This window comes from Sylvia atricapilla, chromosome 16 (assembly GCF_009819655.1).
Source record: "Sylvia atricapilla isolate bSylAtr1 chromosome 16, bSylAtr1.pri, whole genome shotgun sequence".
In the NCBI taxonomy this organism is placed as follows: Eukaryota; Metazoa; Chordata; class Aves; order Passeriformes; family Sylviidae; genus Sylvia; species Sylvia atricapilla.
This window is the reverse complement of record NC_089155.1, coordinates 806,260-822,631: the sequence shown is the minus strand read 5'-3', so window position 1 is coordinate 822,631 and position 16,372 is coordinate 806,260. Positions and strand designations below refer to the sequence as shown.

Here is a 16,372-nt window from a genome sequence, read left to right as displayed (position 1 = left end):
GCAGGGCACGTGCAGGGACACTGGCACAGGTGCTGTGACAGCAGGCAGGGGCTGAGCCTGAGCTCCCCGGGTGTCTGATGAGGTGCTGCCTTCCCATCCTGCTCTTCCCATGCAGCTGGATGAGCTGTTCTGTCGCCATTGGGCAGCAGCATTGGACGAAGCATTTTCTCTCCAGCCCCCACTCACGCCAAGAAGTGGAGAAGCCAAGCACTGTCCAGCCCCTAGCTTGGTCTCCACTACAAACCCTCCTCCTGCACATCTGAGTTGCTTCCAGTCCCCGTGGAGCACTCCAGAAATCAGAGGCTGTCTGTGACCCCATTGCCCCCTCTGCAGCTCCTAGAGGAACAGCCTGGGGGGTGGGCAGTGGCCCCAAGGCAGATCCTGCCACATCTCACCTGCCAGGCTCTCCTGTGCCTGCCCAACTGCTGGAAATGGTACCCCAGGAGAAATCCCTTATGGAAATCCTCTTGTGCCCCCTTCTCATCTGCCGTGAGCCAGAAGCCATTGGCCATGTTCCCGGGGGACTTGTCTCACCCTGGTACTGCCACCAGCACCCAGCCCCCAGTGCTCATTTCAAACAGGTGATCTTCCTCTGTCCTGGTTTTCAGAAGCAAATTCAAACTCTTTCTGTGCCAGTCTGAGATGTCTTTCATCACTCTGTGCCCATCCAGCATAGGAGTTGCAGCAGAATTATTATCACAGTTTATATCCAGAGTATGTTTATAAAGCATTAATAAATTATTAATAATGTTTTCATGAAGAGGTTAATCCAGACCTTGAGCCTCTGGCCGGTCAGCAGAGTGCACAAACCACAGCAAATGAGCTCTTGCAAGTCCCCTCTGTTATTTGCACTCTTGCCATGTATTAACACCTAATACTCATCTGACAACCCTTGAAAGGTCACTGTCACCCCCAGTGTGACCCTCCCTCCCTGTGCTCTGGTCAAGCTTTGCAGAAGACTTGCAGTGTTCTGCTCCTGCCCAGCAGCAAGCACAAGGCCTGGCCTGGTCCCAGGCCTCCTGCCCAATGCTGCCAGAGTAAGAAAACCCTTTTCCACTGAGGATTTTTGTCTCCTCAAATCTTAAAACAAATGAAAGGTGCTTAAAAACTGAGAACATCCTGTGTGTGCACCCATTTGCATGTGTAGATATTTCACAGCCCAGTTTGGGTGTTCAGTAGTTAGTTTTGGAGTTGAATTTTTTAGGGGTTTGTTGTTGGGTTTTGGTTTTTTTTTTTTTTTTTTTTTTTCCACCCAGTATTTGTGATGCACTGTGTGGTGCTTCTGATGGGAAGGTTCTGGTTTGCAGGGAGCTCTTGGGCTGGTCCTGCTGGGGCAGGTGAGGTGAATTTTGCTTTCTTTTCTGTGCTTGTGTAGAAGGAAACTACAGCATGGACTCAGGGACAAACCAATCTGCTGGGGTCTTTAAAAATATCTTTTTCCCAGGCTTCTCTGTTAGAATGTGGGGTTTGGTTCTGGGAAGCTGGCACGTGGACCTGTGGCAGCATGTGGTGGTGACAGGAGCTGCAGGGTGCTCTGACACTGCTGTGTGGAAAAGAAATTGTGGTCATTCATGGTGGGATCATTCCTGGGCTGCAGCCACTCTTCATTTGTTCATGCCCTTAAAATTCACCTTTATGGCTGAATGTGGCTGGTCCCTTTTTAGCCTGGGTTGTGAACAACCAGGTATGGATTTTCAGCACTGAACTTCCTAGAGTCTGGGAAGCTGCAGCAGAGCTGTGTGTTATGGCCTGACCCACCACATCACTGGGATCAGGAGACAACCAGGATGGGGGAAGCCATTGAAATGATCACCTGGAAAAATGGTGATGCAGGCAACTGAAAGAAATTTTTGTATTTCTTGCAATGAAAGCATAAAAAGGGGACGAATTCCCAGTGGAGAGACCTGGGAAAATCCCTATTCAGTAAATGCCAGCTTTGCTGGGCAGTGTGTCAGTGCTGGGCTCAGACACCTGAGCTGGCTCCAGCCCCAGCTCAGCTCCCAGCCCCGTCCTGGACTCGCAGGCTGGGGGGCAGCAGGGCACAGGGGCAGTGCTCTCAGCGAGGGCTGGAGCTTGGGAGACTCCTTATGGAGGGAAGAATCTTCCCACCACTGAAGCCCCCGTGGTGCAGAGATCTTCTCCAAGTAAGATTTCATCTGATTGCCCGGTTCTGCCCTGGCTGCCCTGTCCCAGTGTGAGGGATGAAGCCCCAGAGTGTGATGGGACCAGCAGGGACAGCTCTGCTGGAGAAGTGCCACCTCTTGGGATGCACCAGCGCTCCCCAGTGCCCCCAGGCCCCCAAGGCTGTGCTTGCTGCACTGGGCAAGGCCAGGCTGTTGCCATGGCACACTCAGGACCCCTCACCGGCAGGCACTACAAAATTCTTGCACCGAATTCTGGCTCTTGCTTGGCACTGCAAGGCTGGAGGGATGCCAAGGGAGTAGGGACAAAAGTCCTCCTCACCTGTTGCTCTAAAACTTACATTCACACATGTTCTTTCTAAAAAACTCTGCTGCAAAAGCTTGGTCTGGAAGGAAAACAATTCTTTTCATGGGAGTCCATGTTTCCTTCTTGTTGTGGATAACATAAAGGCATGGCTTATCCCAGAGATCACTGCTGTGGGAATCTTCTTCCTTTAAGTGTGTTTCTAATCAATAATTTTACATTTACATAATATTAGTACGTTTTTATCTTCTATTCAGCCCTTCTATTCAGTGGGGAGCAAAATACCCACTTAGATGTCTTACCATGCCAGTAAGAAAAAAAACCAAGGTGAAAAAATACTCCAGTGAGATTCTAGGCTTGAGTCTCACAGCTTTGCAGTTGCCCCTCTGGATCAGTATCAATTCCATTGCCCTGCATAAAGTGGAAATTAAACTTCATATGAATTTATTGAAAACCAAGTGAGTCCCCAAAGATCAAACATCTAATAATTAGAAAACAGTAAGAAGACGTAAGTCAACTCCAGTAAAGAGAAATGGTTCTCAGCATATCTCAGAAGGCAGCACTGAGCCCCACTGCCCTGGGAATGGCTGGTGGCAGTCCTTGAGTCTTCCCTGAGTGTCTGGGTTAAAACAAGAGGCCACTCATGTCCAGCTGGTGCCACGGGGACTCTAGCCACCAGGGACTGTTAGCTACCACCACTCCCAGCCTCCAGTTTGCTGCTCCTCCTTCACTGCATGCACTCAGCAATAGCTGCTGGTGGGAGGAGGGAATCACCAGCAGCCCAGCATCCCCCCAGCTTCTCAGAGCTTTCCCCACAAGCCCTTCTCCACCACTGGACTGTGGCGACCTCAGCACAGCTGCTGACAGGGACCAGAGCCTGAGGAGGGACACCCATGGCACCGGCAGCCCCTCCCTCCCAGGTGACTGCCACAGGCAGACCCACCGGGGTCAGGAATGGGCCTTAAAAGGGGCTGATCCCTCCCAGAGCTTGTCTTCTTCAAGGTGGAGCTTTCCATCTCTGAGATCTGCTCCATGCAAAGTCAGTAACCTCCTGTTGTCCTCATGGGCTCTGTCCTCGTCCCGTTCCCATCACCCGAGCGGCTGCCACAAGTCACCTGAATGTGGCTGTAGGAGCTGGATGCAGCAGTGGGAAAGGCTCTGCCTGCCTGAAGAATCCCTTCTTTGCTGAGAGGTGTCCTCAGACCTAGGAGGTGCCACCTTCTCCTTGCTTGTCTCCAGGATCCCAGAGCACTCCCCAGCCGTGGGCTCTGGACAGCTGGACACAGTTGGGCAGGAGCTCTCCCTGTTCCATTGTCCATTGATACATTTCCATCAGCCTTTCTTTTTGCTTCTTGAAGATGTTAGTTATTAACTAAACCCATAACCCTCTCCTTAGAGGAATGAGGATGATGAGCAAAGGTGGCTCTTATGTGTGATCAACTTTCGAGTTCTTCTCTGCAGAGTGGGGACACCCAGCTGTGTTCCCTGTCACTCATTCTAAGCTGACACCTCCTGGACTGGCAAGGGGGTTGCTTTTCCAACCCTGTATTTTACACAAGGATGCTGCTTCAAACCACAAAAGGAGCTGCAAAGCTTTGACTCTGTTGCAGCTAAACCTGAAAATGGTTCTGCCTTCCACTCTGACCCTATTTTATTACATGGTGGCAGGGGGAAGATTTTATTCTCTGCAAATGGAGGTGAAAACAGAGCAGTAAATTCTAAGTGTAGCTTAAAAATGGGTTGCACAGGGCAGTCCAAAGCTTCTCTGCTCTTTTGCATTCACCTCACGTACCCTTGCTGGGGAGCCATGAGCAGCTGTGCCCAAATCTCAATTCTTATCTTTAGCTTTATGCTTCAGGAAGTCTGGGGAGCAGCACAAGGTGTAGCAGTAAACCAGTAAAATTTCTTCTTATGTCAGAACTGTATTGTACAGAGCCACCAAGCACTGCAATATTCTATCTGTATGTATCCACCCCTGGTATCTGCTTGTAAAACTCATGCCCACACATTACCCTCTCCCATGTGGGTCTGCCTGTACATGTGCCTTCACCCTTTTTCATGGTTTGGCATCTTTTTTTTAACACAATTACAGAACTTGAATAAATCACTGAACTGCAGTTATAAGTCCTATGCAAGAGGTGACCAGGGAGTCAGTTTTTGGTATTTCTGTGTTTCTGTGTTGTTTCCAAAGTCACTGTGGGGTTTTTCAGAGAAGCCCAACAGAATGAATGCCCCATTTAGCATTTTGGATATACTAAATCTCTTAGGCAGCTTTGAAAAGCTCTAAACCCCAGTTGCCCACTGGGCCACGTTTGGAGAGCAAGCAGGAGCAGCAGGACGGACGAGCGCCAGGACAGATGGCTGTTCTATGGTTGGAAAAGGTTGCCTTAAGCCTTCCCTAAAACACCCCAGAGCACGTTCCCGTTCCCTCCCGCCCTGTGCCCAGGGCAGCCCGGGCAGAGCAGCTCCTGCCCCGGGCTCTGCCGGCCGCCTTATACCTGGCACAGCCGCCACCGGGGATCCTGGAGAAGAGGGGAAAAACAGCCCCACGTTTTCTACATCACCTGTGCTGTAGGACTGAGACCTCATCTGGAACTGAAGCTAACAAAATCCGTCCTTTTTGTGTGTTACGTGTTCAGTTGGTGTAAGCAGGGCTGGTAGGGAAGGGATGTCTCCTCCTCATAGGACATGGTGTAAACATTTGCCCTGTGTGGACTGCCTGGATACATTGTGTAGTGTGCCTGTGTGTGTGTAACCTGGTTTTGGTTGTTAGGTTGTAATGCTGTCTCTTGACTGAAAAAAAAAAAATCTAATATAAAGAAAAATCACAAGAAATAAAAAAACTATATATTTAAAAATCTATTTTATGTGTACTTCTCTAAAGCCTGCAAGTAAATCTATCTGCAAAATGCTTTGGTTTTTTAAAAACGCTTTTAAAAGTCAATGGTGTGAGTAACAGAAGAACATCCCCTTTGAAGACAAGGACACACAGGGGAGGGGATGGCACAGGCTGAGTGGATGGAGGGGATTTTCCCCCCCTCCCCATTACCAAACCTTACAACTCAGCAGATAATGACAGAGCTAAAGCAGATGTCAATTGCCCTGAGGAAATCCCAGATCAGTCAATCTCTGCAGCATCAGCTGTTTCTCCAAGCACAGTGTGAGATGTTCTCAGCACCCACGAGAGGCAGAGATGACTCCAAGGTGATTAAGAGCTTGGAGATGAGGAGAGGCTGAGAGCTGGGACTGCCCAGCCTGGAGAGGGTTCAGTGAGATTCCACCCTGTGTTTGGATTACCCTGATGGGGGGAGCAGAGGAAACAGAATTGGAACATTCTCAGTGCAGGGAGAGGGTGAGAGGCACAAATTGAAGTAAAAAAAAAAAAAATCAAGAAAATTCACTTAAACATAGGAACATGCATCTTCACTGGAACGGTGGTTGGCCACAGGGGCAGGTTGAGAGGTTGAGGAGTGTTCATCCTTGGAGATACCCAAGATAAGAGGAGACATGGCCATGAGCAGCTTTGGGCAGGGGTGGGATGGGGCTTGCCCAGCCCAGTGGCTGTGCCAGCTCCTCCAGCAGAGCCAAGCCAAGGAGACACTGATGACCTCTCATCTGCTGGGAAAAGCTCTTCAAAGAAATGTTAGGTTAGATATGGGGAATGAAAAAAATAGCTGGGAGTGAGCTTTCATAGCTTGATAAACCTTCTTGTGGGAAGACCAAATTTGGCAGCCGGACACAAAGCCTAGGGTTATTTGGCATAGATGGAGCTCAGGAGGTCCAGTCCAACATCCTGCTCACAGCAGGGTAAATACTGAATTCAGACCACATTGTACAGGGTTTTGTTCAGCCAATGCCTGAAATTCTCCAAAGAGAGAGATCCTGTCACTGCATCCCAGGGAGAATAGTTTTGTCTGCTATCCATTTATCCATCCCTTTCTCCCAGCTTGCAACTCTATAAAATCCTGGCTCCATCTTCTCCAGAGCACGAAAGGGTGATGAAGCCCATTCCCCTCAATATCTCCTTTTGGCCAGATGTTCCAGCCCCAGGCCATCCTGGTGGCCCTCTTTGTGTCTCCTCTGCATTATCAACATCTTGTGGTTGGGTGGGAGGTGGAAACCAGGTGATAACATTCCAGATCCCCAAATGCCAAGGGGAGCAATCACTTCCCTGCCCCATGGGCTGCCCTCGCTGCCTCCACAGCCTGGCTCAGCTCCTCTCCAGGACCGGACTGTGAGTTGCTTCCAAGTCCAACACTGCTCAGAGGACCAGTACAGGGGCTGTTTGCTCCTTCCAAGGCTCCTTCCCAATGGTAGGATCTTGCAGTTCTTCTTTCCCAAGGTCCATGTCCCAGTAAATGGTGATACTGACCTCAAGCTTCTCTGCTCCTCACTGTGTGGTATTTCCCACAAGCTGAAGCACATCCCTTCCCTTCCCCTAGTTTATTGGTATGTGGACCTTTTTTGTGAAGACTTTCCAAGTGCATGGACTTTGTCTTCATTCTCCAGAGTTTCCCACCCAACCTGAGCAGCAACAGGAGCAGTGAGGCCAAGCGTGGAGCAGGGTGAGCCCCAACAGAGAGTGGGGGCCCAGCAGAGATACAAGGGCTCCCATACCACATCAGCTGTATCTGTGCATGGACACGTAGCTGCCACACTGGCACGGAGGATGGAGACACTGAAGAGTGCCTGGAAAGCTGCCTGGTGGGAAAGGCCTTGGGAGTGTTGGTGACAGCAGCTAAATGAGCCTGGTGTGCCCAGGTGGGCAAAAGGCCAATGACATCGGGCCTGTATCAGCCACGGTGTTGCAGCAGGACGAGGGCAGCGACTGTCCCCTGTGCTGGGCACTGGTGAGACATCTCCACTCCTGGGGACAATTTTGGGCCCCTCATGGCAAGAAAGATATTGAGGAGCTGGAGTGTATCCAGAGAAGGGAACAGGGCTGGGGAAGGGGCTGGAGCACAAGGAGCAGCTGGGAGAGCTGGAGGAGCTCAGCCTGGAGAAAAGGAGGCTCAGAGGGGAACATTCACTCTGCACAACTCCCTGACAAGAGGGAGGAGCTGGGGGGGGGGGGGGGCGGGCGGGTGTCAGGCTCTGCTCCCAGGGAACATGGGACAGGATGAGAGGAAATGGCCTCAAATTGCACTAGGGGAGGTTCAGGTTGGATATTGGAGAAAATTTCTTCATGGAAGGGGTTGTCAAGTTCTGGCACAGCTGCCCAGGACAATGGTGGAGTCCCCATCCCTGGAGGGATTTTAAAATAAGTGTGGATGCTGCACTTTGGGACATAGGTTAGTAGTGGCCTTGGCAGTGCTAGGGGAACAGATGGACTTGATGGTTTTAAAGGACTTTTCCAACCCCAATGATTCTGTGACATCGGCCTCTCTCAGTGCCTGTTACCTTGTGCACAAATAGCTGATTTCTGTGATTATAAAAGCTGACAACTTCTATTTCTTAACAATTTATATTTAATCAGCATTTTGAGATACATATTTTTAAAATTCGGCAAGAAAGAGAAGAGGTGCCAGTGTGTGTGCACAGAGCTCAGGCTCCGGGCTCTCCTCAGCAGCTCCCAGGAACAGCAGGCCTGACCTACTTTCCCTGGCAGCACATCCCAGCCGATGGCAGCAGAGTTCTCCAGATCGAGGGACACCAGGCTGCTGCCTGCCAGAAGCCTTTACCCCGTGCAATTGGGCCTTTTCCCTGCCCGTTCCCTGCTGAGCTGCCCTCTGTGGGGAGCCAGGCTGCTGGGGCTCCTCTGCTCCCTACACAGCTCCAGGGGCAGCAGGGTGCCTGCCCTTCCCTTTCTCCTTTGCTTTGCAGGAACAGCTGCATCAGTTCATTTGTTTGTGGTTAAACAAATTCCTTGCTGAAGCTACATATAAGGAGCTTGCAGGCTTCGAGCTCTAGATAATCCCTCCAATCCTCCTGTTTGGAATGATGCTGCTGTTGTTGCTAATAATAATTCAACCCAATTTATAGGACAATAACATTTATTTAGAGCATGAGGGATTCCACGTTATACAAACCCTTAAATTTATTTTTTGTTTCACTGGTCCATTTCTACAACAAATACATCAGATCTACTGTATAATAAAATTATTTACATTTCCAAACAACATGGGGTTTGTTTATAAACCCTCTGACTGCTATTCACATACAGTACTGAAACAACAGCACATTACATTATTTTAATACCTAAAAATGACAACCCTGTATTCTAAATTGTTTATGAAAAGTGGAAACAAATAAATTTACAATTGTCTTCCCCTCCCCTTTCATTTCATACAAACACATTACCCTAATGTGCTAACCCTGACTTCACTTTGCAAATCCAGGGGGCTTTAGAAGAACCCAGTTTTTATATCTATTTATCTGTTTTTTAGAAAAAAAATCATTTATTGGGAACAGTATAATATTAAAATGACTTACTGTACAGAATTTTATTTAAAAAAGAAAAATCACAGCTCAAAATTGCTATTGGTAAATTCATACTCATTTACAAGTCTCATGTTTCCATGCAGTAATTTACTTGGATTTTCTTCTTTTTGACTGCATTGCACTGGCACTCGTTTCTGAAATCAAGAGAAGAAAAAAAGCATGGATACACAAGTCGGTAAGCCATTCCCCAGAGGGGCACAGATTGCCCTGTCATTTTTCCAAACTCACACCAGAGTGGAAACCTCTGTAGAAGAGGATTTCCCCAGCACCGGGACTGACTCTTGAGCAGCTGTGACAGCCCCGGGCCATCGGCCCCAGCTGCTCCCCGGCGGCGTGAGCTGGGCATCTCTGCCACCCGAGCAGAGCAGCCTTTGAAAGAAGAGCCAAATGTTTTTAACTGTCCCCTAAGTGCTGTCCCCCACATGCCACAGGGGAGCCATATCCCAGGAGGATGCACAGCCACAGGAGCCACGGAGATGGTGCTACACAACCACTCGGGGAGGTGTTTTGGAGCCTGCCAAGCCCGTTAGCAACTCAGTTGTCTGAGCTCTTGGAAAGCCATTAGAAAACAAGTCTCTGCAGTGTACACTGAGTCACAGGAACACAAGCTGATGCTAAAAGACACGAATATTAACACCTGCAGGGCCACGGTGACAGCAGATGATGTCCAGTGCACTTACCAAGGCACTAAGTTTCCATTTCAAAACAAAAAAAGAGTAAGGACCAAGGGCATTTGCATCTTTAGATTTTTTTTTAAAATGTAATTTTAAACGTTGGCAATGTCTCTTTGGCTCTTCATAATGTTTTCCAAAAACTATTGCAGCTGTGTGTATTTTAAGAGTCAAAAGGGAAAAAAATTTCCAAGCCCATCTAAAATTAGAACAGCAGCAGTACAACTCCACAGCTGTTACATGTGGAATAAGAAAAAACAGTCAACATTTCACAATTTAACAAACTCAAATCTACAGTAAATGCTAAAAGCAGCCTTTGATGGAAAAGTACTCCAAAAATGGGAAAACACCAGTACAGTATCAATTTTCAGAAGTGAAACATCTCCATAGGCTTGACCCCAGCCTGGAGCCCTTCGAGCAGCAGGGCTGACTTTGAAGTTGCTTCATCACCAGCTGCTGCCACCCTTGCTGGTGCTCAAGGCTCCGTGTTTGGGAGGAGTGGGCCAGCAGCACTCAGCCCCTGTCTCAGTCCCCTGGGAGCATCCCCAGCACGTCCCCAGACCCTGCACTGTGGACACATGTGAGCAGAGCTGACCCTCCCTGTGTGCTCTTCTCTCACGGTGACCCTTCTGCCTCCTCCTTCCCGAGGCTTAGCAACCAAGCTCCTACTCCAGCTGGTCAGTCTGCTTCTCTCTCCCTGCTGATTTTGTTTTTCCTAATAATGACTTTAAGCAGCCTCTGTCTCAAGAGATAACTCCTCCCAGCCCCACATTCCTTTTACCATGGATTAGGGTTTCTCAGGACACAGATAACATAATGAGGATAGGAGCAACCAAACCAGAATAATTAAGCTCTGATTCACTTATAAAAATGTACAAAAGAGCAGGCACAGAAATGGTGGCAAACCAGGTGACACACCTCACTAACCTGCAGCCCGTCCTCTGCCACAGAGCACCTCGTTTGGATCATTCTCCATAGCTTGGGAGCAGCTGTGCTTGCAGGTAAGGCAGCAAAGCCAGCTGTCCCCTGCAAACTGCACCCAAGTGTCCAGCAAAGCCCTCAGACACTGCGGCAGCTTCGGATGTGCAATTTACAAACAAGGGTTTTGTTTACAGAGCTAAATGAATTACACAGTCAGCACAAACCCCTGTGAGAGTTTTGGTATTATTTAAATCTGATGCACTTTCCCATTCCCACATTTTCAGAATTTGATGTGTCACTGGTTGTCATCTTTAGGTTTACCCAGTACAGTGTTTGGGGCAGGTCACATGCTCCAGATCTCCTCAAACAGCCGGCAGGGATTTTACACTGGCTTCACATTTTTCAAACTTTTTTTCACAATCATGAAAGAGAATTTATTTTTACAATACCATTCTTCTGCACAATCCTGACACAAGAAGTAAATATAATTAAATTCAGCAGTCACAAAAGTGCAGAACATATAGGTCCCCTGTGTAATCTTTGGGAGTCATTACACAATGACGTAAAGCTGGAATGCTTCTCTGAAACTCTGAAAACACAATATCCTTACCATCACACTTTAGTACCTCCAGTATAGAAATAGTGGCTGAATTCAACTTGACTTCCTTTTATAATCATTTTATATTAATACCTCTTTGTTCTGTTTATTATCTTTAAAATAGTGGTCGAATGTTGCATCTTGATGGTCTCTTTCTACTCTCTTGCATAACTTTGGTCCATTACCATTTTTCTGACCCTTAAACACAAGAGGCTGCCAGAATTAGCTTCAGCCTGGCACTGGGACATGCATATCACACAAATGCTGCATAATTGTTAAAGACTGTAACCTGGGTAGGAGTAAGGTACGTCAGCACCTGCTAATGCCACGGGTTAATAACTTCAGGAGTTCAGATGTTGTTGCGAGGCTGAGCTGAGGCTCTGTGCGAGCACACAGCACTCCCTGATGCTCCTGGCTACCACCTCAGCAGCCTCTGGAGCATGCCTGAACCATGGCATTTGACTTGGCAAGAGCTGACCGTGCACTTGGGAAGACTTAAGTCTTGTGTCTTTCGGGATTCAGGAAAAGGAAAATGTCACTTTTTGATCTGAGTACGGTCCTTCCAACAGCAACATATTTCTGCCAAGAGAATTCAACTAGGCAAGGTGCTGAACACTATGGTGTTGAGTGCTGCAGAAAACAAGTTCCACAGATGTACCAAAGAGGAATTCATACAGGATTTACTGCCACTGCAGACATCAGGAAACTCTTCAAGACCAACCTGTGGCTAAATCCTTGAAACTAGAGATAAAGCACGGAAGGTGTACAAGCTGCAAACCAGCGTTATGAGGCAGCTACTGCCAGGGCAAACACCTGGGGAAGCAGGTTAGGAGCTGCCCTCTCCCCAGGAAGGGTGGCTGTGCATGTTACCTTTAGCTGTGCTGGATGCGGACGCGGGTCGCGAGGATCTCTTGCGCTGCCCGTTCTCTACAGTTTCCTGTGAAGCGGCAGAATCCTCTGTTCTTGAATTTCTTCTACTTGGAGTTTTAGACTTTTCACAATTCTCTTTTGTCTCATTACTAATAAAGTGGGACAAAATATTTCTGATGAAGTGTGAGAAGAATTATGCTTTTCTATGCAAGTCAGATAAGCTGGAGGATGGCCCGACACAGGAACCAGTTCCGGACTATTAGCACTGAAGATATGAAACGCTAGAGATACCAGAGGTTCTATCAGATGAAGAATGACCTGAGTAAGCCAGAGTATGGTCCATTTCTATCAAAAATTATCAGAGGATACAGAATTGAGAAGTCCTCAAAGAGAATATTGTCAACATTAGAAGACCAAGAAATTAGATGCATTATAAATTGTCTGCTCTGTTTTCCACAGGTGCCACCATTACTGAAGTCTAGGAAAAGCAAACAGGTTACGTTAGAGACTGCTGCAGTATGGGGGTACAGAGTTGAAGTTGCAGGTGAACATCAGGAGGAATTAAAAACTCTTCAGGGAGTATGCCAAGTTTTGAGTTTGCTAAAAAGATTTACTCCATTGATCCAAGTGACTTCTTCACATATTTAAAAAAAGGGTTTTTAAAACTTTCTCCAAGTCTTAAAGCTTGAAGTCGATTTTTTTTTTTTTTGTAACAAAGCTTTTCTGCTATAAAATAGTAATTTGAGGTACTGTGGAAATCTGTTTTTTGCCACTGAGACAATAAAGGGAATGCTACAATTGTAATTAAATTCCTCCTTGATTTTATCTCTCTTAGCCCTATAAACTCATCCTGAGCTTTGGGTGTTTTCTCCTTAATGCATTATTGCCAGACAATTTCTGGTGATTAAGTAGTTTCAGAAGTTTAAGCTAAACTTCCCTCGTGTTTCGAATTCAAATCTAAGTAACTAACTAAAGAAATTATTCTGCTGATAATGGAAAAGAAGAAAGCTCTTTCCAGGCCCTTTGGGTGACAACTTGCAGAATATCAGGAAGGGGTGCCTGAATCAGAGACTGGAGTGAAGACACAGCACAGACCTGTGTGTGACAGAGGTCTCACTGCAGTGTCACCCTTCAAACAAATCCTGCTTTGAAGGGAAGGACTCAAACCACACAAACTTTGGTGTTAAATAACAGAAACCTGAAATAAAACAGTTTCTCAATGGAAGGAGAGACAAACATTCTCAAGGAAGGACACACAGCAGAGGAGACTATGGATTGTAGATTATCTTGGATACAAAATAAATACTGAAATCTGTTTCCGCATAAGGGAATATTATGGGCTATCTATAAACTGGATCCCCCAAACAGGTCTCAAACTGGTCTTCTGTGAAACTGGGGCAGCTGAATCAGCAATCACCTACCTCAGAGGACCTCTACAGAGATGCAAACAGGCATCAGCACCCGAAATTCAGTTAGCACAGGCCAATTTAACAGATTCTAGTGACTAAATCCAGTGACTAAATTGTCTCACAGGAACCAGCACATCACTTCCCTCCTTTCATAGGAGGAAATGAAGTTACTCCAAGTGAAAGTATTTCTAGTGGTTTATGGGTTGCAAGGTTCCCCTAAGGTTTAAAGGTTTTTAATGGCTTTTAATGAGAATAGGTTTAGATTAGATATTAGGGAGAAATTGGCACAGGGTGCCCAGAGCAGCTGTGGCTGCCCCATCTCTGAATGTGTCCAAGGCCAGACTGGGCAGGGCTTGGAGCAACCTGGGATAGTGGAAGGTGTCCCTGCCCATGGCTGGAGGTGGAATGAAGGTAAGTTTTAAGGTCCCTCCCCACCCAAATCATCTGTGATTCTATCAAGGTTTGTCCTGTGTGGTTCAACTCCAGGAGCCCAAAGCTGCTCACTGTATCAGCCATCACTAGACCCAGTTTGCCTGCAAACTTCCCTCCGTTTCCAGTCTTGCTCAGAAAAGCATCAATCAGAAAAACTCTGAGAATGCCCTTGTGAAAATCTGATGAGCTGTGTGAGTTTGGAGATGGTCACACAAGGACACTTCATTTGGAGAATCTGCTCAGCTGCCTATGACCCACCTTCAGCTTTTAAGAAAAATTCTACCATGAGGAAAACTCACTGTGAAATTTCAGCTTGTCTTTGAAAGATGTCAATCCAAATGAAGATAAATACAGTTAAATATTCCATTCAGAGCCATTCCTGATCTGAGGAATTGTACTACATTCCCTCCCTTACAAAAGAAGGCACTGCCTCATCTCCTGAGGAACCCAACAGGGGACTGCCTCCCTTGCCCTGGCCCAGGGGGTCACTCCACCCATGAGGGCAGTGTCCAAAAGCTGGTCGGATGTGCCAGCACCAGTAGCTAAAAACCTTCCCAGGGCCTCCCACTGCCAACTGAGTGGGAGCCTGGGGTGTTTAGAATCTTCAAAGTACATCTTGGAAACTGTATTTTCTTCTGACAGAACATAACCATTTGAAATAATATCTTTTAATTACTGAATGTCTTAACCAGGACAACATGCAGTTTCTACCTGACTTTTGCATCAAGTTTTGGCAGAGTGTTAACAAGCAAATAGAGGAAAACTGTTGAAAACAATCCTCAAGGTGGAAGAACAAACTTTTAAAAGACTTCCTTTCAGAAAACAAAAATTCACACAACAGCTAAGCTGTAGGCTTTGGGGGGTTAGTTTTGCTTTGTTGTGCAACCATCAAGACCCTTCCAGGACATGAAACATCCAGGCCTGAAAGGATGAGAGGAAACACTGCCCACAGCACAAACTAAAAATGTTACCTTATATTCATTGCATTTCAGCAATGGTTTGGAACATTCAACTGGCCTGATTTCTTAGCAGGAAAGAAAGGATATGGCTAAGGAAATGAAAGGCAGTAGCAGAGGTTGAGCAATTAAGCAAAGAGAAAGGAACTTCCTCCCATGAAAGCTATATCTACTCTGAATCTACAAACTATCTCCTTACCTTTGACCAGCAACTACTGCAGCATTTGTCTCAAGTTCTACAAAAGAAAAAGATAATTTTAAAGTCTGCTGTAGAGGTACATACCTGCTGAAAAGGCATGACTAGCTCACATTTTTCTATCACATATTATATCTCAAGGATAAGCTTCTCTAGAGAAAAGCAAGACAAAATACCACATTGGCCAAGTGCTTGGTCTGATTATAGCCTTCAGGACACTGCAGTCAGCTAAGGCAGGGAAAAATTAAAGCCCTGCAGAAGAAAACTGTAGAGACACTCCCTGGCTATACTCCTCTCCCTTTTTAAACTTCCATTTTAGACAACTTATTTCTACTAAACCTTCTAGGTTTTATTAATTTTTAAACCTTAAAAGTACCCATCTGGCTCTATTGTGCATCTAAAAATTTGCCTTAACCCAATGGCCTCTCACAGCAATATCTTCTAATGACAAATTTCTGAAGCCCAATTGCAGTTGAACAGAATTGGAAAATATCTCAGAGCAGATGATGCAAAGAGAAGTCTGACCTGCTTTCTCTCTCTATGTCAGTAATTTTGTACATGCAGGTCAGGTTTCCTTTGGAGTCTTCACCTCAGTAAACAGCTCTCCTTTACAGAACAGAAAATGTCAAGTCTTTTTACTGTCTGTCTTTTAATTCTCTCCATATCCAGCGTAACCTTTGTTGAGAGGGAAGACCTACACCTAACCACAGGCCCTCTCATGAGGAACTGCCAGAGATTTAGGGATTACCATTGCAGTGTCATGGATGAACTCCCTGTGCTTTGTCTCATTGCCCAGCTCAATTCCCCCCATTAAACTTGGGGCCAGTGGGACACAAACCGAGGTTTTGCTTTTGACAGCAGTTTAGCCCCCAAAGTTTGCTAAAGTGTGCACGATGAACAGAAGCATACAAAAAGGTAAGATAATGGGTAATGTCTATCCTCCTTGGATGAATTTGCAGTGTTGGAACATCAGCCTCTTCAGTGTAAATGGATATAGTGCTGTCCCAGAAAAATGGATGTCTTGGAAACAAAGGAATAACAGACTAAAAAGTGAAAGGAGCTACCTTTCTTCCCACCCAAAATTTAAACTGGGAAATTATTCAACAGCAAAAAATGGACAGCATCAGTGCTTCCCCCAGCAGGAACCCCCATTACAGTCACAGCAGCACAGGGTAATAAGTCAGGTGTGAAAAAAAACAAAGTGTGTATGACCACATTTGTTTTAGTGGATATTCAAAGGAAACAATTTTGTACAATTTCTCCTTTCTGAAAACCCTATTTCTACTCAGATTAGAGATGGCAAATGGATGGAGAGTGGTACTTCCCATAAATAAGCCCACATCTATCTGTTTTCTCTACTCAACCTGGGAATTACTTTTTTAAAACACCCCAGAGCTGATGGTGAAACACCATGATAATAGATGGCAACACCA

At 46.5% G+C, this 16,372-nt stretch overlaps 1 protein-coding gene across 2 annotated transcripts in view; it reads right to left on the bottom strand.

Moving 5' to 3' along the window:
* Nucleotides 1–8,420: 8,420 nt before the first annotated feature.
* The window catches only part of NCOA6 (nuclear receptor coactivator 6), a 44,080-nt gene continuing 36,128 nt past the window's right edge, over nt 8,421–16,372 (bottom strand). For both annotated transcript variants that reach the window (XM_066330479.1, XM_066330480.1), the window contains 3 exons: nt 14,943–14,979; nt 11,947–12,095; nt 8,421–9,020 (listed from right to left, as the gene is read on the bottom strand). In XM_066330479.1, the coding sequence (XP_066186576.1) occupies nt 8,974–9,020; nt 11,947–12,095; nt 14,943–14,979 (233 nt within the window). In that variant the 3' untranslated portion in view covers nt 8,421–8,973. The remainder of the gene's footprint in view (nt 9,021–11,946; nt 12,096–14,942; nt 14,980–16,372) is intronic.